The sequence below is a fragment of the Accipiter gentilis genome, chromosome 12 (genome assembly GCF_929443795.1).
Source record: "Accipiter gentilis chromosome 12, bAccGen1.1, whole genome shotgun sequence".
NCBI lineage: Eukaryota > Metazoa > Chordata > Aves > Accipitriformes > Accipitridae > Astur > Astur gentilis.
The window spans coordinates 7,222,377-7,245,034 of record NC_064891.1 but is presented as its reverse complement, the minus strand read 5'-3'; the positions used below and the strand labels follow the sequence as shown (position 1 = coordinate 7,245,034).

The 22,658-nt window shown below is 38.0% G+C and overlaps 1 protein-coding gene across 7 annotated transcripts in view; it reads right to left on the bottom strand.

Annotated features, from left to right (window-relative positions):
* Positions 1-22,658, bottom strand: part of RAP1GDS1 (Rap1 GTPase-GDP dissociation stimulator 1) — a 103,514-nt gene that overhangs the window by 9,007 nt on the left and 71,849 nt on the right. For 6 of the 7 annotated variants that reach the window (XM_049815336.1, XM_049815337.1, XM_049815340.1 and 3 more), the window contains 8 exons: positions 18,315-18,461; positions 9,309-9,437; positions 6,800-6,925; positions 3,890-4,033; positions 3,492-3,623; positions 2,948-3,082; positions 1,231-1,356; positions 105-244 (listed from right to left, as the gene is read on the bottom strand). In XM_049815336.1, coding sequence (XP_049671293.1) covers positions 105-244; positions 1,231-1,356; positions 2,948-3,082; positions 3,492-3,623; positions 3,890-4,033; positions 6,800-6,925; positions 9,309-9,437; positions 18,315-18,461 — 1,079 coding nt within the window. The remainder of the gene's footprint in view (positions 1-104; positions 245-1,230; positions 1,357-2,947; positions 3,083-3,491; positions 3,624-3,889; positions 4,034-6,799; positions 6,926-9,308; positions 9,438-18,314; positions 18,462-22,658) is intronic. The other variant, XM_049815339.1, reaches the window with a different exon arrangement.

Sequence of the window (22,658 nt, the reverse complement as noted above, 5' to 3'; positions counted from 1 at the left end):
CTGGCTCTCTAGAAGGATTACATACTGGAGGGCTTGGCTACCAATACCAAGTGCCGACATAGCTCTTAGTTCTTATAAGCTGACCTTTTCCACCACTAACTTACTTTTGATTTGCTGTGTCGTATAAGTGCAGAAAGTAGTCTGTTGGACTCTCCCATCACACCTGCGTGATCCTTGGCTTCACACCACTCCACCAATCGTTCCACCAGTTTTACATTTTTGCCCAGCTGTTCAGCTGCTTCTGCTACGTGATGCCGGAGCCAACAACACAACAAAAAAGTCGTCACTTTTTTAAGCAAGTGCTAGAAAAATAAGCTGAAAGTTACTAACTAGAAGGAGTTTCTAGGTAGAACTTCGCTAGCTTGCACTAATGGTGGGAGAAGTCTAGATTGCATGGAAGCAAGTAAAGCCGGTCAAAACGGAAACAAAATACAGAAAAACACACATAATCCAGTCTTTGAAAAAAACTTATCAGCCCAGTTAATGAGGCTTGTGCATTGTTTAAGAGTAGGGAAAATACAGGTGATGTCACACCCCCAGGTGAGTAGCTCAAAAATTTAAAACCAGGAGGGAGTGCTGCCAGAAGGGAGCACTGTGTCGGTTAGATTAGGCTTTATAGACTATAAGTCACAGAAGTTTCTTCAACGAATCCCCATTTCACATCTAATAGCTTTGCTAGAACTAGAATGGATCTTTTGAAAAGATGTGCAGGACTGTGTCAAAAATAAATACTTGGCTAATTTAGCTCATTAACTACTATTGGTTTTTAGCAGGCTTCTGATCTTATAAATTGTCATCCTGGAACAAGCTGTTAAAATAAAAGGTGCTTGTTCATTTTTAAATTGCAGTTAATCAGTTAACAAATGCATTAGTCTGTTCCAAGGAGCTAGGTACAGCCAGGAAATGCAGTAAGTGAACAGCAGAACAGGAGTGGTAGCTTAAAACATGCCTCAATACATACTCGTAATGTGACAGTGTAGGAGGGTTCTGAAGTATGAAAGTAAATAAGCATTTGACACCTATTCTGAGGGTCCCTGGTAGTCAATTTTGGAGTTCAGAAAAAAAAATCAACCCACATTCCTCTCCCTTTGCATATATATTAGATTTATTCCAAGACTTCAGGAATAAAATTTTAAAACCCCCTTTGCTTCTCTCTTCTAAGAAGCTTGGCAGCATATCACAGACTGAACCAAAGAGAATCACTTAACATAGAGAACAGTTTATTTTTACCTTGTGCATCTATTAACATTCTTAATGTTCCCAGCAGCTTGAATTGAACAGGGGGCATCTCCGATCTGAGAAATTTCAATACAGCTTCTGCAACACCAGCTGATAGCATCTTAGCCTTATTTACAACTGCATGAATAAAGAACAGGGATGATCTCAAGAACATTTCTAGAAAATGCAGTTTATTTCCAAGATGGTCTTGAAGCAAACTTTCAGACACAGTTTGAAAAATAGCTTGTGAACACAGACTTCAGGAACATGAGTGTGCACTGAGAATAATACTGTGTTGTGGAAAAATGTCATGGTTGCTAAGACACAGGTGTGCAATTCAGTGCTTTTTCCTAGCATGCACATCTAATTTTCAGTGTTCAGCCTGAACATAAACTGAAGGCTAGACTTCTCTCCCTTGGTGTAGGAAAGGTGTCTTCCACAAAATGCATCAAGTAGAAGCCCAGACTAGTACTTGCACCCCCAAATATGAGGAAAGTTCTCTGATTCCCAAAACCACTCTTCTATTTCACGTAGGCAAAGGAACTAAAGCATCTAATTAGCAGAATAACTTCCTACCCAGTTCCAGTACTTATATAAACAACACTGTGGCCTGACGTGTCTGGAGCCTGTAGTCCTTGTATTGGCCCCCCCAAACTCTCTTTCATCCCCTTCACTAGTCTATGTTCTCCACTTTCATGGAACGCTCATGTAAGGTGCAAACTTGGTTCAATATTGTACTTAGAAAAAAGTGCTTATTTCATATTCAAAGTAGTGTTTAACAAGCAGTTCATCACTGAGGCCAGTTATTACTTGCTAATTTTTCTGTAAAATTATACATGAAATCTTATGTAGGTCTCTGGCAAGACATCCTTGAGTGTAGGCTGCAGGGAAGCTTGCTGACTGATGGTCATTAATAGAATTAATCACCTGAGAAAGGTAAGCAAATGGCATACCACTAAAGCTTGCATGGCTTTAGTTATGTATGCATGATCATTCCTAGAAAGTTATTGTTTGTCAAAACTGAAAATAGTAAAATAATGTTAAATGGATGAAAGACTTATTTTTGGCTTGGTACGAGAAAGCATACACAAGTATTAGAGACTTGCTTTGTTTTTATGTGTCTGTGCTCTGCCTTTTATGCTTGGATAATCAAAACTCATACAAATTAAGTTATTATAAATGACAAAATGAGCATTCAGTTCATTGCCTATGAACAGTAACTAACTGCAGTAGGCTGCCTATTCTAACAGTCTACCTCCAGCTCTAATTTGGGAATTGTTAAAGCCGCAGGAAGTTACAGTAAGATGCAGTGTTTCAACAAAGTAGGCACTGCTCTCTGATGGGGAGCCTCAGCTGAGAGAGAGAATTCCCACATGAAACAAAACAAACAAACAAAAGAAGCAATACTCTGCACAGAAAGGATTGAGAAATCATATCCAAGGCCTCCTCAGCTGTCTGCCTGTTACAAAGCTGCCCTTTCCTTGGTGGGGGATAATACTGTAGGCTCAAAGCGGCAAAGGATGGTGAATAGGCCTGTGACGTATTTCAAACTGCTTGTCGCCACTGCTTTGCAAAAGACATAAAGGCAGTGATTGGCCTGAATGAAAAGCAGCAGTCTGACCTGCTTCTAGAACCATCAGTTGGTTGTCCCACCCTCATCCCCTGGCGGGGTACAGTGAGAAAACAGAATTTCACCTTTGGGTAATCAGCAATGCAAAGCGAGGCTTACCAGGAATTGCCAGGTTTCTGAGAGCACTCAGTGCAGCGTGCTGCACAGTTACGTTTCCATCCTCCACATGTCTGTCTAGCAGATCCATCAGCTTTTGAACTATGCCATTATCCACCATATGGATGCAGTTTCCGTCTGCATGAGATGAGACACGTCACTTGTGAATGGAAGATTATTACTAAGATTTTTACAAGAGCTTTTTAAGAATATAAGGGTTATTTCCCTGTCCTTTCTAGATTTCATTGTTGAGAATTTGACCACGATCATCAATGGGAGTTGCAGTGCTCATGACAAATTTAGAAGAGTGATATAAGAAACACTGAAGAAGACAGAAATTCCCTATACCTCTCTACAAACGTGAAACACAGACTTTTTAAAGTAGGCTTAACACTCTTCAGGACCGTAAAGTATAAAACTGCTGATGTTGCTGTATAGCTCAACATGAGCTTTACCACGACACGTGTTTTTTGTTTGCAGCTGTACAGACAGAGCATAATAGAAGGGCACAGGTAAATTTACATAAGCTATTATGGCATAGTCTTACCATTTCTGGCAAAATTTGCAATAGCCAGTGCTCCTGCAAGCTGTAGCTGATGGCTATTGGAAGGAATCCATGAAAGTACTCTTTGGAACACACTGCCTTTTCCTCCTTCAAATAACTTTTGCATGGATTCATCTGGGGTAAAAAGCATAGACAGTCAGCAAGCCAAAGAAGCGTTTGTTAGGGAAAATTCTTCTCTTTGTAGTTGTGAAGCTCTGCTCGCTTCACTACAATTAGTCTAGTCCTGCAATGGGATGAGAGACAAAATCTGACCCATTAAATGTTAACTGGCAGGTAGCAGGTTCTCTAGGTTATTTAAAAAATTAGTAAAATTCAGCAGCCAAATGGCATTACAGGTATCTGCTGTTGCTTTGCAGAAGATGGTGACACATCGTACTTACCTCCAAGCAATAATAAAACCATAAGATCAGAAGCTGTTTTAAGCTCTGCAATATCATCCTCTTTGTCACTGTCCACAGTCTTCTGGACGATCTCAAGTAAGCACTCCACCAAGCCTGCTTCAACCAGCTGCAGTTTAATGACATCTGAAGAATAGCATGGATAATAGGAGTCAGAATCATGACTTTAAATACATCCATTGTACATACACGCAGGACAGACTGTGAAAAGAAGTAATAATGTCAATGGTTTCACTGACAGCTTGTGTAGATAAAACTGCAACTTCTTTATTTTAAATTCTCAGGGCCAACTTCTGTTATTATTCATCTACCAAGTGCTCCCCCAGCTCTGGACTGCCTGTAGAGCACAACTATACACTGAAACTGTATGGAGCTGCTCTTCACTTCTCAAAAATGCGGATATTTCTCTACAGCAAACTTCTGGCATCTCAGTCGTCATGCAGCAGACTCATAAGGACTGTGCCATGTTTGGGCTTTCCAAAGACTTTGGACTGTACTGCAGAACAAACTTAGGGTTTCTTATTCCATTTCACGTACAGAAGAGCTACTGACTTCACTAAGGCACGCAAGTGTAAAATACAGAACTTTTTGATGAAATCTCAGAGCAAGTAATCACCTATTTCTTTGAGCTGAGCCAAGATTTATGCCATTCGTTGAAAAGGGCTGCAGGAGGAGCACAGCGAGGCCAAATCCAAAAGGCTGGGTTGGGAGAGAAACTTGCGGTTGAAGAAAAACTGGAAACTGATGGGGCAAACTCAGTTGTTATTGGAAACAAGGCTCAACAGAGAAGGCGATAAACATGTTTTTCAGGTGGTGATGTAGGACTTGGGAGCACTTTTTTTTCTGTTCTTTCTGCAACACAATCTTTATCAGATTTTTCCTCGGGAACTTGGAGCTGGGAATCTCCTTTACGTGCCTAAACTCCCTTTCTGTTAAGTGGAAATGACAGGTCGTCTGATGCTGTGTTATGTCTTTTTGTTATGTGATAGTGATTCTGGTAGGTTTTGCATGCTGATTTTAGAAAGCACAGTCACAAATCTCTGCAGAAATTTGCAAATAAATAGATTTCTCTTAGCTTTCTGCATGAAATGGTGTTTTAACAAGGAGTTTAACCCAAGTTAAAACATTTTTAAAGGCCAAAGCTTTGGAAATATTTTTTTTAATATAGTTCACAAGTGACAGTTGGGTGAGGAAAAGCGTTCTACCTCTGGTGAAGGATGTGTCTGACTCTCAATTTCCTGTTGTCACTAGGCTTTTTGCCTGAGTGAAATTCATTGTTCCTCTAAGAGCGGCTGATCTTCTTGTGAACTTTGTTAGGGAATGCAAAATAGCCAGCTGGGATTTTTTTAAATAGGCACGTTTGCACTGAGGTACTTTAAAAAACAAAGAGTTCCTTTAGTTACAGAATACCAGGTTGCAGATGTTCTGTGATTTGAAATATAAATTGCTACACCAGTATGCTTAAACAACAGCAAAACAAAACAAACTCCAACCACCAAAATCCAGACTCTGCAAATACTTCATTTAGATTTTTTTGCCTTCTGACCTATTGCTAATTATCTAGAATCAAAAGTACCTAAACAATACCAGCACAGTGAACTCATTTAAGTATGCCTTGAATTCACAGTGGAAGAGTTCAGCTGACTACCTCATAACGTGCAAGTGCCTGAGTTATGTTCAGCAGCAGTAAACTTATCAAATTTTATTGCAACTGTAAAACACAGTGTATGAAAAATTAAGCATTTGAACTGAAATATGTCAAACTCGCAAAAGGTTCGACCCAGTTCAGTGAGTCTCTAAGGATGGAACTATCTTAGAGCAACTTGCTAGCTACTATATAATAAATGAATACATTTTGGCAAAATGTGAATTTTTAGAACTGAAAAAAGGAATCCTATGTTTTCACATACCACTTAAAATAAAAGACAAAGTAACTTTTTAAATTGAAGTAAAAATTTATCTTGATTTATACTATGTAAAACAGACACAGACAGAGTGTGTGTGTGTACAACAGAGTAGGATGAAACCTAAATCTTTAGAGTTTACAATTCTATCTAATAATTTATTCCATTCAAACCAGCTTTAATGCTGAGGTGATTAAAACAAGGCTATAGAGTCATCAAATACTGCGATATCTCCCATACTCAGAACTGCTGCCCACTTCAGTCCAGCTTCACCTGTTAACTCATTTCTTCATTTCCTTTAAGGGCAGATGGTAGATAAAATGAACCACTCAGAATTCCTTTGGGAGGAACGTCCCAGAGGGGTGACTGGGCACACATCACTTCCACCACTTCAAACTCTGGCTTGAGCAGTGAATGAAACTCAAGTCTCCTGGGGCTACCTGGGGCTACCATAATACATGCCAGCAAACACCCCAATTAAGTGTGTGGGATCTCTCAATGAATAGTAGGGGGAGAGTGTCCAGCTCTTAGCTCTGCAATTAACGTGCCCCTTGCAAAAATAATGTCCATAGGAAATGGAGCTGCCAGCGGTTCTACGATCCCAGGAAATGACGTAATGACTGATGTTCTGGTGCTGTAATGGACTATGCATGCTTGAGCCAGTGTTTTGCAGACAAATGTTGTCAAGCCCTCTAAAAAGGGGCTTTCGATATTCCCACTGCAGGCACAGTGAAATAAAATATAGTTATATAAAGAATGAATTGGAGGTGGAATTAGCATCAACAGTTTGTTGGCTCCTGTCATACGCCCAGACAATTAAGACCTATTCATTTTATATGAAACTATCATCACAAGGATCAGCCACGGTGGCTTCTGAACGAGGCAGCCAGTTACTCTGCATTTAGTCCCTGGAAAAGACACCAATATACCAAAATACATATAAGGGAATGAATAAAAAATAGTGTAAGAAAAAAAAGCAAATTCTCACCATTTTCTGCCAGGGGAGCCAAAACTTCAAAAATCATCTCTTTTTTATCATGCTCTATTTGCTTCTTGAACAGTTTCACAAGCTCTTCAGCAATGTTTGTGTAGGCAAACTGCTCTTTACTTGACTCTGTGAAGCAAAAGGAAGAATTCAATATCAAGTAAACAAACCACATCAAAAGGTAGGACTATTTTTTTCTCTTTATTACCAGGTTTACTCAGTAAGATGACTAACGGTGCTCTTCACAGACAAGAACAATAGACTCGTGCTTATCACTAAATGAAAAGAAAAATGTCTAACACTAAGATAAATGTACTGACCTGAATTAATTGTGATTAAGGCTGTTAAAAATATATGAATTTACAATCAAGGCTGTTGGGGCTGTTTCTGCCCAACAGAATGTAAAGGTAGCTATAGAAACAGTAACATTACAAAAATATATATTAAGTCTTTGATTCCCCTCAGCTTAACAAGAGTATACTGCATTTTCTATGGGAGAGATGAAGAGTTGTACAGGATGCTTTAATATTTACATGGTTTCATGATGATGGTGACATTTCCTTTGAAATCTGTGTGTGGCTGTTGCAGGGCCATTTCATACTGCACAGATAGCATAAAGCAGCTTTACAGACGGGCTCGCTTGCTACCAGAAGGTTAGCCAGCAGATAACGGTTCTTCAAATGTAGATTCAACAAAAGCATCTCTTATTCCGTTGCCTGTATCTTATTCCTCCTCACTGGCAGTATTACAGGGGATGCAGGTGGTAGGGCTGGTGTTGTGCATTCTCCAGTTGCCACCTCCTGAGGGCCATCTGTAGTTAGAAAACCTTCCAGCACCTTTGCTGCTGCTCTAAGGGATGATTAGGGTTTATTTTAATGTAGAATTGACCCCAAGGACTGGGGAAAAGCATGAAGTGCAGACCTAGCCCTTTTATGCACGTCTCATTATTGTTTTCTCTCAATATGCATGACTGCATAGCATATTCTAAGTAGATTTTTGATCTTTCCAGTATTTTTAAAAGCAGAACCATCACTCTATTGGGTTTTTGCCCTGCTTTGACACAGAATAAGAGTTTCTCAAGGGATCTGTGCAATGCAGTTGTCCCTGAAGTGATGAAAAATGACAACCTCACAATAAAATTCCCTGAAGTTACAAGGCAAAAATAAAATATCACAGTCACGATGTGATTGACTAAACTATTGTTTAAGGGAGATTAAAGTATTACAAGCTAAATTAATTTTGTGCCAATCTTAAAGAACGAGCATGTTTTCAGCTATGGGAACAGGAAGGGAAGCAGCTGCTGTTCAGCTTCTTTCCCATGGTTTTTATTACTCAGCTGGACAGAGCTGGATCTTTCCAAAGAGGGAAAGGAAATGTAGATCTCAGTGAAGATACCATTTATTATATTTAATATCCTTATGGTTTTAGTTGCATTTTAGCACGATAATTTCCAGTATATGACTCATTATATTTTCTGCACACAATACACAGTGCCCATCTTGAAGATCGCTGATCTGTTAATTTCTTTAGTGCTATTTTGATCCTCTTTCTGTTGTTGATTTGTGAAGTAGACCTGTATGCTGTAAGCAAAGGTATTTTGCATGTGATCAGACTACACTAGATAACGTGATATTCTCTCTGGCCTTGAAATCTATGAACTTATGATAGTTGTGAATAAATTCAGGCCACCAAATGGTACAAAGTCACAGATACATTTTTCATAGTTTGAACTGCTGAATCTTCTTAGAAATACAGGATGATATCATAACTGCTATATTATGGTACTCCAGTGCAAAAAAACTCATAAACCTAAAATTTCACAGAATAGGTTAGCAAAAGAAGAACAGCAATGTAAAACAGAAGTGATAATAAAACATGGGCCCTAACAACATGTTGGTTTACACTTGGTGGAATTCCAGTGAAAACTAGCCCACTTGCAAAGACATTAGATCAAAGCGGGACCACAATCTTCAAATTAAACAAAGTTGTAACTAAACTTGCTAAAAATAACATGTACAGTTTAGTAGTATTTATGATTTATGCATACATGTAGTTAGACTAGAATATGTTGAAACTCTACACCTTAAAGAATATTGTATAGGCAGATTTATGAACTGTGCCTGTCTCAGTTTCATTCAGTGATTTCCATGAGCCAAATTTAATCCCGATATAACTTCATGGAGCTACACCAAGATACATTATTTATATTATTAATAAATAATTCACAGTAAGTAGCAGCGCTCAGGAAATACTATTTAGATGATTTAAAATGTGCTTAGTTGCATGGAATAACGTTAACATAAAACATAAGGTTGTACTAAGCACCCAAATAAATTTCAGTTACTGAAGGGAAAAAAAAAAAAGACAGACATCTACAGATTCTGGAGACAACAAGCAGAAATTGAATGTACCAAAAGGAATGGAACAAGCATCAGTGCAAAGCTTTTGTTAGTCTTAAGATTTAATTGCACGAAAACCAGATGTAAATTTGAGATTAATATTGTGGACTTACCAAGTTCTGCTAAATTGCCAAATGCAACAAGGCACATCTCTGTCAGAGCTGCATTTTGGCAATGAATACCCAACAATTTCACTAAGGTAGGAATAACACCCATATTGATAAGCTGTGACTGCAGGGTATCTACATAAAAAGAAAGTACAACAGTGAGTTAGCATTTCTGTTTGTAGTACTATTCTTTAAACCAAAAAAGCATTTTTTACACAAAGCAACTTCTAGGCTAAGCAGCATTAAAATGTCTGTCTCCTCTACTCTTCTACACTAGGATCTGGTCCAGACTTGAGATATGGACTCATAATTCCCCCTGCGTCTGGCAATGGGACGTATTCCCAGAAATATCCCCTCCTGATCTTGTCATAGGATATAGTGAATTATGCAGCTACTGATAATTTTGTGGTTATCAGGTCCCTAATACATGTTGGGTTTGATTCTGAGCTCACTGAGACTAGCTGACTGAAATCAAACAAAACTACATTAGTGAAATAATTATTTATCTGAGAGCTTGTTCCTATATACTGTTTTCCTTTAAAGATCAAAACTGGAAAATTAAAATTAGAATGAATATAAACTGGCACTGAAATAAACATGAAAAGTTTTATAAACACAGGAAGTCACAATGTAGATTATGAGGAGCTTGAGAAAAAAGAAAGTTTAATAAAGACAAAAAAATGGAAGGTTTAAGAAAAGTCCTTAGAAGCCATTCTGATAATATCTTGCACAGGATGAAAGTTTATAGTATTTACAAGTAAGAAAGTTATTGCTCCTAGATGTCTGCAAATAGAAAGATGCTTTGATGGTTAGGCAGAAACATGATTGTTTTAAAGGAGTATTTATAACGATATTTTCTCTTACACATTTTACCTATAACATAGCAAAGAAGAAAAACATTTTTTCACAGCTGAATAGAATGAAGCAGACATGAACACACCAGATGTTGTTTAGTAATTTTCCTAAGCATCTTTTTTCCTTTCTTTCTAAGTACTTTAACTATGTTTAAATGGTACAGACTCAAAAGACAAGGATCCACAGCCCAGTGAATTCAAGAGAATTGTATTACTTCATTTAGCTTTGGGTCAAGCCCTATAGGGGAATTTGGTGGGGGTTTTTTGGTGGGTTTTTTTTGTTTGGTTGGTTGTTTTGGGGGTTTTTTGGGGGTTTTTTTGTTGTTTTTTTTTTTTTTTTTAAGGAATGAATTCTAAGCAACTGAAATCAGTTGGAGTTTTTATTTCTGTGGAATCAGAGTCATAAAAATTGCAGATTTTTACAGGGAGATAAAAACATATTACATGTTAAGTCTAGCAAATTTAGTATCATCTCATGCTCTTGGAAAACTCTTTGCCTTCAAGATTCTGCCAAGTGTGTTTGAAATTTTCATATAATAAAGATTATGAAAAGACTGTGGAATGTTTAGTTCATTTATAGTCAGTGTAAAATAATTCTATAATAATTATCAGTTTGGTACACTAAATAAGTAAATGGCATGGTTATTACAGGTTATTGGGGATAAGCAGGAATCCTTATGGCTTGACATCTTTAATAAAACTCTATTACTTACCAGTAACTGAATTTCCTTTTTTTGGGGGGAATCTCTTCCACAGATTCATGGTCTTTAGAGAAATTTATAAGAATGCCATGTCAGACATCAAAGAGCTGTTGAAGTTGTCAAATTTCAGGTAAGTAAAAATTGCACTAGCGCATGCATTGAATGCCATTTTACCTCCAGCAGATGTGTGAGTCACTACTACACCCTCCTACTTCATTCCAAACTGACTGTAAAAATCTGTCTCTGTATAGGAAAAGTGGGGAGAGGGGAGCTGGAATGGTTCTGTGGAGAAAATGATCGGGTAGGAGAACTCAAGTTACTGGTAAATAATCTGGTTTTGTCCTTGGTTTGTGATTGTCCCCTGCAGACACTTAAAAATTCTGAGGGGAAAATGGTAGTCGTGGAGAATAGGAGAACAAAGACACAAACCACAAATGCCATAGAAAATTATGTGGAAAGAAATTGCTTTGTTACTAGACTATGCCTTTAGTCACTCTAAAATCACTTTATCCAACTGTAATGGACAAAGAGACAATTAATCTCTACAGGCTTCATTTGGCAAAGCGTTCTGACATCAGAAGCATAAACTATTTTGAACTGGGTTTTTCTTCTGCTGTCTCTTTCTTAATACGAAATATATAAAAAGTGCAGAGAAGGTGAGTAGAAAAAGGGAAACCATACCCATCTTTGAAAGGAAACAGGAATCTTAAGAACCAAAAAGAAGGCTACGTCGTTGTTCAAGAGAACATGGAGCACCCTGATTAAAGGGCCTCTAGAATTCCCAAGTAGGAAAAAAGGAAAAAGAAAGTATACCAAGAAAGAACAATTATACTGAGTGAAAAGTCAGGTATTATACCTGACTCCATAACAGTCTCATTTTCCCGGATTAGAAGGATGGCACCTGAGCACAGGAATGGCTTACAGTGGTAGGAACAAGATTACAGAAATTGCCAATAAAGTAAATATTGATGCTTTAATGGCAGTAAGCAAAAGGATAAATTTTCTCCTCTGCCGAAGACAGGACAACCCTGTGAATCACAAAGCTGCATAGGAGGCAAAACCTTTGAAAACAAAAGGCTGCCAGCAGCCATTTGCTATATTTATACTTAAGCCTGGGCTTGCATACAAATTCTGAACTTGTCATTTAACTCTGTCATTACCACCAATAGGAGGCTCTTTGTCTAGTAAATACAAGAGCAAAGTCTGTTAAGAAGTTGTTTAAGAGAAAAGTACTAGGCTTCTCACTGGTATGGAGGCCCACAGCACTTTTTAGTTCAGAGAAATTAAAAACATCTAAGTGGTTCAGTCTTAGCTGAAGGGACTGCCAGAAGTTCTCTGGCTGCCCTCTGAAAGACCGCAGGCTGGGTAACTTGGAATAACTGTGCACCTCAGCCTTTCACTGCAGCAAGTGTTAAGGCCCTACTAGAGCAGGAGACAAATTCAGGGGACACATGCACCCATCCTACAAGCAGTTACCTGACACAGGACTGAAGTGAGCCATGAAGCCAGGCAACATCGTGTCTCGGGATGAAACAGCATTTCTGTCAGCTTCCTAAGCAGAACTTTATGCATAGTGGGCCAGGAAGCATGAAAAACAGAACGTCTCTTCTGAACGTGTGACCTCAAGCCACAAAAGAAACTCTCTCCAAGCTTACACTGCTATCATGTGCTATCACATGTTGCACTAGTAAGACACCTCTGTGTTCTTCTGGGGCGAAAGGCACTGACAGTGATGCTGTACAGATGCATATACAGGTAGATAAAAGGCAATCAATACATGCGCCAGCACAAAGAATTACCTACCTAAAACTTGAATTTCAATGGCTCCATGTCCTTCGGTGACACACATGGAAACTCCAAAGAGTAAGATCTGGGGAGAATATCCCAAATTGAGAACTTTATTGGGGGCATTTGCGTTTAAAATCCTGATTTAGGCTCGTTCATGATTTTGGACAGAATTTCAGAAAACAACCAGTCATTTCGTGTTTCATCAGTAACCGTGATTATAATGCTAAAGGAAAAATTGTTTTGTACAAATTGGTGGCATAATTTCATACCCTAGAGAAACCTGCTTGCAATCCCCACACCTATGTTAAATCATCATATAACATAGAAATGATTGTATTGATTATGTCACTATCATAAGAAACGTACTTTTTATCTGCTTCTACATGCTTTAGATTACTTTGAATTTAAGTATATTTAGGTCTTGAAAGCATGCTAGACATCTTTAGCTGTGATGTAAATGAAACAAAAATCACGGCAAGCATGAAAATTAGCAAAGGTGAGACTTAGAAGGAAGCATTACTGAAATATTGCTGTTAGACCATAATAATGGTGCCATAAATCTCCCTTTGATTTCTTGCATATTTACATAGCTTCTGCAGATGGTAAACAGTGCAAATCAGTCCTCAACATTCATTCCAGTCACTAAGAGTTTTGTGAGAATAAGAAAGGCTTGGCAGTTGTATGATTTAACATCAGAATGTTACATTTTACAAAAGCACTGAAGGAAGGACAACCTCGATAGACTTAAGTTTAAAATGAAATGAGATGAGGAAGCAATCTATAAACATAATTATTTTTATCTCTATATATACACCCATATATAAATATATGTATACTTTCACACATGCACGCATGCATCCAGTTAACTTCTGATCTCCAATTTGAGTACCTAATAAGCCAATTGGCCTACTTCTTCCATCATTTCTGCATTTCTTTAAAAACACTTTCATGGTTTGTTTTATAAATCTCAACGGACAATTAGCTACCTTAGAGGCTGATCCCATTAACTTGTAAATAGTCTTGGCTCACAGGATTATGAGATCTGCAGAATAACTACTCATGTCACTAACTCTTTTACATGAGTGTTTGCATATGGTTATTAGTTTTATTAGATTAGTTATTAGTTCTTTACTCTTTATCCAAGCCTGCTTTGCCTCTTAAGTAGATTCGTACCTACACAGAGACTATATGTAATGATACCAGTCTTCAGAATGGGAGAAGCACCACCAAAACAGCAGCTTTAAGCATGGGTGCTCTGTATCCCAAATAAAATTTGCATAGCTTGACAAAGAAAGAATTGTTACAGGTTTCTGTCAAGACTTGCTTCTTTCAGGATTAGGCTATGAGGAAAAACACAAACATGTATGACACATTTGTTTCATTCCTAGCCATACTTGCAACTTTGCGTTTTAAAGACTAATAATGGAAAGCAGGGATAAGCTATTTCTGTCTTGATTGAATTTGGGTGGTAAAATACAATTATGACAGAGAGGGTCAAGATAATCTGGGCTAAAGGCAAACGGATGTGTCCCATCAGAAAAAATTATCCAATTTCTAGCAATGTAATTAAAAATTGATGCTTTTTTTTAAGCTTAGAAGAACTGCAAGGGATGCCAAAGCTGAGTTTCTCCTGTTAACATTGTAGCGACTAATGAAATTATAAGGTACCAAGGAGGCAAAGGAAGAACTGACAGACAGCAGGCAAAAATAATTCGTGAACACAAGCAGATGGCACAAGAACCTTGTAAAGGAATCTTAGTTTTAAAGAGGGAATCTTAGTTTTAAAGCTTAGACAATAGTGTTATGAACAGAGTTACAATTGCAAGCTGAGTGTCCAGAATTGGGACGAGATACAAGAATGCTCCATTAACTTGCTCTGTTTAGGAAAAGAAAATATTACTTGTAGCTACTCTTTAGTTGCCATTTTTGTAAAACTCATGTGAGATAAATCCCTATGCTCATTCAAAAACTTAAAGTACTCAAGAATGAGCCTCTTGTTAAAAAAATAAGGTGGTAGGTAGCTAAGGAAGTAGTAGCTATTGGAAAAAGAGGGCAATTAGTTGACTGGGAATGATGAACTGTTTAGAATCAAATAAAACAATTTATATACTCTTTGCTCATAAAAGTATAAGGGTTAGAAAATACTAGGGTGTTCACAGATAATTGGATGCAACTAAGGACCAAATGTGTTGTGTCGTCCGTATCCGGATAGCTAGTGCAACTTAAAAGAGTATGAGTCATTAAAAGCGGTAAAGAAATCTTCAAAGTCCCCACCTGTAATTTTGTAACATAGCATGCTAAGCAGGAAAAGATTACAGAAACAAGAAAAGAGAAGGTAGAAGTGCTATTTCAAAGACTGAAACACTTCCTTCTTACATTTAATATTTTTTCTTTTATTTGTGTCCAGTTTGTTTCTGTAACTACAGAGAAAGCAATCTGGGACATTAGGCTGCAGTCCCGTGCTCCTCATCCTTCAGCGAAACCAATGCAGTGTTTATCTTCTTCGTAAGTAACATGGGATCAAGCCTGTGCAAGTAAATCCTGAAAATGGTATCTGCTAATCTGTGAGCACAATTAACCGTCAGGGCAATCTGAGTTTTCACATTTAGCAGGCCAGCAAAGAACTGCATTTACTCAGAATACTATCCACCTGATGCTGCAATGCATGGAAGTAAGTGGTTGTCTTGGGCTCATATTTGACATTGACTGTTGTCCTGAAAATTTACGATGGTCCGCTCTCCTGGTTTCAGCTGGGATGGAGTTAATTGTCTTCCGAGTAGCTGGTACAGTGCTATGGTTTTGAGTTAGATATGAGAAGAATGTTGATAACACACTGATGTTTTCAGTTGTTGCTAAGTAGTATTTAGTCTAAAGTCAAGGATTTTTCAGCTTCTCGTGCCCAGCCAGCCAGAAGGCTCGAGGGGCACAAGAAGTTGGGAGGGGACACAGCCAGGGCAGCTGACCCAAACTGGCCAAAGGGATATTCCATACCATGGGACGTCATGCCCAGTATAGAAACTGGGGGGAGTGGGGCTGGGGGGATCGCTGGTTGGGGACTAACTGGGTGTCAGCCAGTGGGTGGTGAGCAATTGCATTGTGCATCACTTGTATATTCTAATCCTCTTATTATTACTATTGTCATTTTATTAGCGTTACCATTATCATTATTAGTTTCTTCTTTTCTGTTCTATTAAACCGTTCTTTTCTCAACCCATGAGTTTTAACTTCTTTACCCGATTTTCTCCCCCATCCCACGGGGGGGGGGGGGGGGGGGGGGGGGGGGGGCGGTGTGAGTGAGCAGCTGCGTGGTGCTTAGTTGCTGGCTGGGGTTAAACCACGACATCCACAGGTGGTATTTTTAGAGCAGTTCACAACTATGGTCCAATTGTACTTGTGGCTCTTAAAACAAAACTGGCAAGACAGGTCAACTACCTATCTCCCATTCACATGCTGCAGGTATGGTCACTGAGTTTTCTTCTAAAAATTTAATCCTCTCCTTTATTTTATTTTATTTTTTAAAAATATTGATTTGGCAGATTATTTGGGGTTTGATTCAGTGGTTGCCCCGGTCCGTGAGCAAATTCACAATGGAACTACAGGACACAAGTCTTACACAGCATACTAGTGGGTGCCAGGCCAAACAGGAGCTGGGTCCCTACCAAAAGGTCCCTTCTCCTGGAAACCACCAAGGATGTGGGGTAAGGTGGAGGATTTGGTAAGCACCCAGCATTCCTCCCTGATGTGTAGTAGGACAGGGTGGTGGCGTGCACCCCAATCTGGGAGCTGGGAATACTCCTGCATTTCTCACTTCTCACATTGCTTCAGTGGCTCCTGTGAATATTGCATCAGGTCGTTAGTTCATGCGAGATGAAAGATGTCATTTAGCAGAGTAGAGAGCAGCTAGTGAATCCTCCTGGTTGTCACTGAACCTCACAACTGCTTTATATTGATTGCATCAGAATAAGCTATCTTACTAGATGGAATGAGTCATTTATTCAATGTTCATAACAGTTAAACTGTTCAGAAGCTGCTTGTTTGGGAGATTTATCTCATAATTAGTTTTCCTAGGGAAGATCTGCTGGGAGCTTGGTCACTGAAGCAAAACTGATACGGTATCTCTACACAGCACTTTTGGATCGGCCTGTCTTGAGCTACCAAATATATCGGATGCTCATTAGTCTTAATTAATCCAGAGGATTCTGGTATCTTAGAGGTAAGAATATCTAGTTGCTCAAAATATTTTAACAAATAAAGAAAATATGGAGTTAACACTATGAAATGTAATAAATGTGACACATGCAGACATCAAGCAAAACAGTTCCTGCAAATTATATCAAAGAAAGGAACTAGAAAATTGCTATTTGGAGAAGGAAGAAGTACTGGAAACAAGTATTCTTAGATAATACTAGGAAAAGAGGAGAAAAAAAGAATCTAAGAACAAGAGGAAGAGATGAGACATAGACAACAGTGATATCTGGAGGTGGATAAGTAACATTAGGAGCTGAGAGCTCCAGAGAGATGGCACAGAAAACACACAAAGAAACTATGCTAGAAGAGATGGTAAAGCAGATTAAAAATTTATCCAGTAAGGGTTAAAAAAATTAAATAAATTAAGCCTATGGACCATCCTGAAAAGTAGAAGAGTTTCTGGGACATAGGTTTGGAAGTGAGTTACAGCAAGTGATAACTTTAAGGACATGGTGAGCAGCTAATAAAGAAGCTATTTCATCCTAAAATAAAAGACTACAATTCAGGAAATGGGCATGATTGAAGAAACAATGTGATTAGCTAACTACATTTGCAATCTGTGCCATTACGAGTCAGGAGAACAGCCTCTCTTTAGCTTTCCTCATTTATCCCAATTTTCTTAGAGATTCAAATTTTGAAAAACCTAGAAATGTGTCAACTCTGTAAAATATGCTTTGGCATATTACCACACTTGTGTGCAGAAGCCAGCTAGGTACTAAAATATCGGTACGTTTGTACAACTAGCGTAGAACACTATTTTCTTACCCCCAGTGGTAAGGATTTCTCATTTAAGATACTGTCTTGTGTTTTTGTCCCAGCCCCTAAAAATCTCCGTTTAATGGGATAAACTTATAATTTGTAGACACAGAACAGTGTTGAATACACACATAAATTATTCCCCATTTATCTTAGAAGAAAGTAATGTGGTTTTATATACATTTCACAAGGAGAAAAATGGTTAATGAAAATTGTTTGGCATACATACCCCCAAATCATCAACAAGACAACACTGCGTGCCTGCAACAAATTAGTCTTATGGTGTTGTTTGATACTAAATGAAAAAGAAAGGACTTAATGTAGCCTTCTAGTTAACTACTGTAAATCTGGTTTTTCCTAAGGTGTATGATACATCTCCATGTATTGCCTTGAGACAAAGAAGTAAATTCCAGATGTTGATTTTAAAACTTTAAATTATTTGCTGTATGGAATTGCATCAGGAAGATATCTAGTATTTTGGGGAACATAATTTTACTGAAACAGAATATTGTCTATGTGAATTGAGGTACCTGATCTTTTCAAGAATGACTTAGTGTTAGTATCCACAATGTAAACCTACAGTTGACTTTAACTTTTATCTTTTTTCTTTTTTGGATGGGGTTGTTCTCCTGGTAGACATAAAGCAAATTTTCGGTGTTGTTTACCATTCTCATTGCTATAGTTCATCAGCATGCCACAAAAGACAGTCAAGAGCTTCTCACTGGCTGGATCTGTTTTATTGCACAGTGACCTTATATGGTCTACTACAATATGTGCACCACCTGCATGGTCAACTGCGTTCCTGCCCTCATCTGTAAAACAAAGAGTTACATTAAAAAAAAAATGAAACTGAAACCCACCGTAGAGTCCCGAACATAACATTAATCATACAAAACGATGTTTTTAAACAGAGTGAAATCATTCCTCCAGTGTTGTCAAATTCATCTAGAGAGATGCTTGAGGGCCAGCTTTTAGTGCAACAGAGCTAGGAAAGTGAAAACACCTACAACAAAAGGGATTAACCACCTGGCACTAATACCTTTGTAAAGAAGTTCAGTGTTTGAGGCAGAGCCACTGAAGCTGATAAATAATATTCTGAAGATACACTGGATTTTGCCAGAGAGAGGTTCGGAGCACTTTACAAAGCCTAGTCCATACACCCTTGTGGACCAGGTAAATTACTCTTGCCATTATGCAGATCAAGAAATTGAAATACAGAAAATAAATTGCTTAGGTTACTTAAAAACAAAATGGGGAATAAAATGGACAAAGAGGACAGAGGTACTAGTTCCCAGTCACAAACTCTGTTCATGCACTCACTCTGCCACACAGCATCTTCTTTGTACTTCTATGGCTGAGGTTTAATACTGCCATCAGATTCTTGTTGTATGGCTAAAAGAAAAATTCGCTCTGCATCTATAAAAGACTACAATGTTCTGAGGTGTCATGAATAACACACCATAATCTTTGTATGGAACTCTTTCTGTATAACAAATCAGATCTGATGTATCAGTGTAGGAATAAAGGAAAAAATGGCCGTCTATTACAGTAATTGACAATACTGCTTCCTTTTCCAGCAGGCAATCAGCAACAGACAACAGTCAATAACCTAAATTCCAGGGTTTCCACATGGAGAGTCTTTCAAGTGAGCTACAGTTGGGATCAACTGGAAAATCTGGATGAAAACAAAACCTTGGGGGGAAAATCACTAAAGCAAAAGTTCTGCAAAAGAAGAAAAAACCCGCCCCTCAATTTCTTAATGGCCCTGAAGCATATCTCCTCTCTCCTTTGTTATTCTCCACTCTATTGTCACTCCTTTCTCTCTCCATCATATGTGGAGGTCAAGCTACCAATTTTTCCTCATTCTGCAATGTATGAAAGTATCAGTATGAAAACCAAGGTTGTCGACATTTATAATATGATAGTCCACTTTAAAGTGTTCCAAAGCTCTGCAAAAAGAAGTTTCTAAATCTTCCAATGCTTGTTCCAATACTATTTATGAGGCATATACACCCCTTACATACTATATATATATATAAAAGGATTATAAGTATTGTATATACACCTACACTATATATATTCATAAATATAAATATACATATATATATGAGGGGTATATATAGGGACTTCAGATAATTTGCTGAGTAGAGCTGAAGGAGGAATAGTAATTCTTGGTAGATTTTAACTATTAAATTTATTATCAAAGTAATAAGTGTTTTGCAGAATAACTGAGATACATGCAACAGAGGATAAACATCACTGCCATGACAGTCTCCACCTTGGAGATGATCAGGACATCAGGGGACTGTGTTTCACTGCAGGTATGTATATTCCATTTTGAAAAAAGGAGAAACTGGAATCTGTTTACAGTCAAACAAATTGAAGATAAGATTATGTGTCAAGGAAGGACTATAAAAAAAGGAGAAATATAAAATAAATAAATTGCTCGCATCCTTGATGCAGTGACAAACGTAGGCATAACACTGAAATGAAAGGAAGTCCTACACCAAAATACAGTGAGACAATGTAGTCAGGTGTTCAGATTCAGTGCTTATGTTTACCAAATCAGCAGAGAAAAAAACCAAACTTGGCTGGAATATTCCAGCAGAGTTATGCAAATACATGATTTTGTATTTGACTCACCTGTTTTGTGAGTCAAAACAGGTGTGCAAAATGAAACTGAATCACTGATTCTGGATTAGACACATCTGATTGAATGTGTTCCTCCAATTACTATAATGCAATTGAAATCAACAAACTAAAACCCTGATAAAATTAAGCTTGAGATAAGAATCAGGTGTCAAGCTTGTTCCCGTGTCTTGATATGGAACTGCATATAAAACATGTAAGCAAAGAATAATATAAAGGTAGAGTCAGGTGAGGCTTTGGAAGCAAGGGTTAAAAAACCAAAAACCAGTTACAAGCCAAGTTCCTTACCTGGATAGAATTTGGCACAACTCCACTGAAAATAATAGTGTGATAATATCTTACAACAAATGAAAATCTGACTCATATATCCTTTCACTTCCATTCTCTCTGGTTTGTCAGAGAACTTATATATCAAAACCTGCTGTATCTTTAAGTACATAAGAGTCTCTCACTTCAAATGCATGACAAAATTCTTATCCACGCAATATTTTTGTTAGGTAGATAGTAATCAGTTTCTGCTGTACAGACAGCAGAAGTAAGCCAGAAACAAATCTCACTCCAAGAAATGTGTCTCTGTCTCTATAGTATACTCAAAAAGTTAGGGTACAAGGAACTTCAGGATCCCTCCCAAGTAGGTTGCAGGCTGTAAGTGCCAGACTTTGATGTGACTGCATTGGCTGGTAGATTGGTAAAAGAGATGCCTCAAGTTTGTTGCTCTACCTCTTTCCCATGGTGGCGCTCACCCTGCGTAACTGCTTCTCTGCCCTAGGCAGCTGGGTAAAGAACAGACCTGGGCTAGTGCTATAATTAGGACCTCCTGGTGCTGCCTTCTTAGGCCCAAGAGGATTAACTCAGCTCATTAGTGCAGGGCCACAAAGGATCCTGTACCAGATGTAGGAGGAAAATTCCGAAGTTCCTGACTACCCACTCCAAGCTCAGGCTATGATACCCTGTTGCATTCCCAAGCAAAAAGCATATTTCTGACTCAGAAAGCTCAATGTACTTATTACCGACTCACTTCTCCCTGCTCTGTCGCTAAGAAACAGATTTTGCACACAAGAATACTCACCGACCTCCAAATCATTTAGTCAAAACAAGACCACAGCATGTTACTGTCTCTTTTCTCAATCCAACTACTACCATGCAGTTCAGCAGCTCTATGAACTCCCACACTTAATGTGCTTCCAGCTTCCCAGAAGCTGTGTTGAAATTTCTTCCTGTGACCTTTTAAAATAAACATTTGCTATTCCTAAGAGATCAGTGATTGAACAGTTTAATGAGAGCATTCACGTTTCTGCTTAAAAGTGTTTCACTACAGCTCACAAATGCTGTTGTATAGATTTTTTTTTAAAGTACATGTAATACTGTTTAAAGATGCCAGAATGACAACAACCCAAGAGACCAGAAGGATTTATTTTCCTGCAAAATGTACAGTAAGATTTATTACAGAATGAGTTATCACTTCCACAATGTTGTTTAGCCCAATGCAACGCTACCATCTCTAAGAATTAGTACAGTCTCTTTTTCTATCTTGAGTTGCTCACAGGAGTTTTATGCCAAACTGGCCTTTAATGTGCATTATCAAATAACTGTGACTGCTCACGTTCCCCCTATGAAGAGAGTCTTGTCAAATTTCCCTGTGGCTCAGCCACACCTGCTTGTATGCATGCCCAACTCAAAGACTAAAATTTTTTTAGTGCGTATCATTGGTAGGTCTTCAAAATGGAGCACTTAGTTTCAATCTGCTTTTCCCAAGATGTGTTTGCATAATTTTCCCTTGAGTTTTCTTCCCCAGTTTACTAAACCCTAAACCAAACCACTAAGTCATAAAAGGTTAACATGAAAAAAAGAATTAAAGCAACAGCTTAAAGTATAAAAACAATGTAAAGCATAAGCTATATACAGGCCATGATTTATTTCTAAAATGCATGCACCAATACTTTGATTTTTTTTTTTACCACTGTAAGGTTATTCTTTCTGGACATATAGTTACATCAGGCAAAGGGCGATGCCATATACAGGCAGATATCAGAAAATATTTTTGCAAATAGCTCACCTAGTCCTCTTTAATATAAACTTTAAATTAGCTTTGTTGTTTTCATACTGGGCCCTTTTTTTAATATAAAGTTTAAGCTCTGCCAATTCAAGTGACATTAAAGAAGCAGATGCATCTCATACAGATTGGGACAAAAATATTTCTTTTTAATGTTCTATTAGGATATAGAGCTGTGTCTTCACAAGAAAAAAAATACAGTTTCAGACAGTTCTAAAAACTCGTGTTTTACCTAATTTTTAATTAAGTTTTAAAATATGTTGGTCTGGTTCCTCCATTATTCCAAAGTTTTCTTTTAGTCACCTCT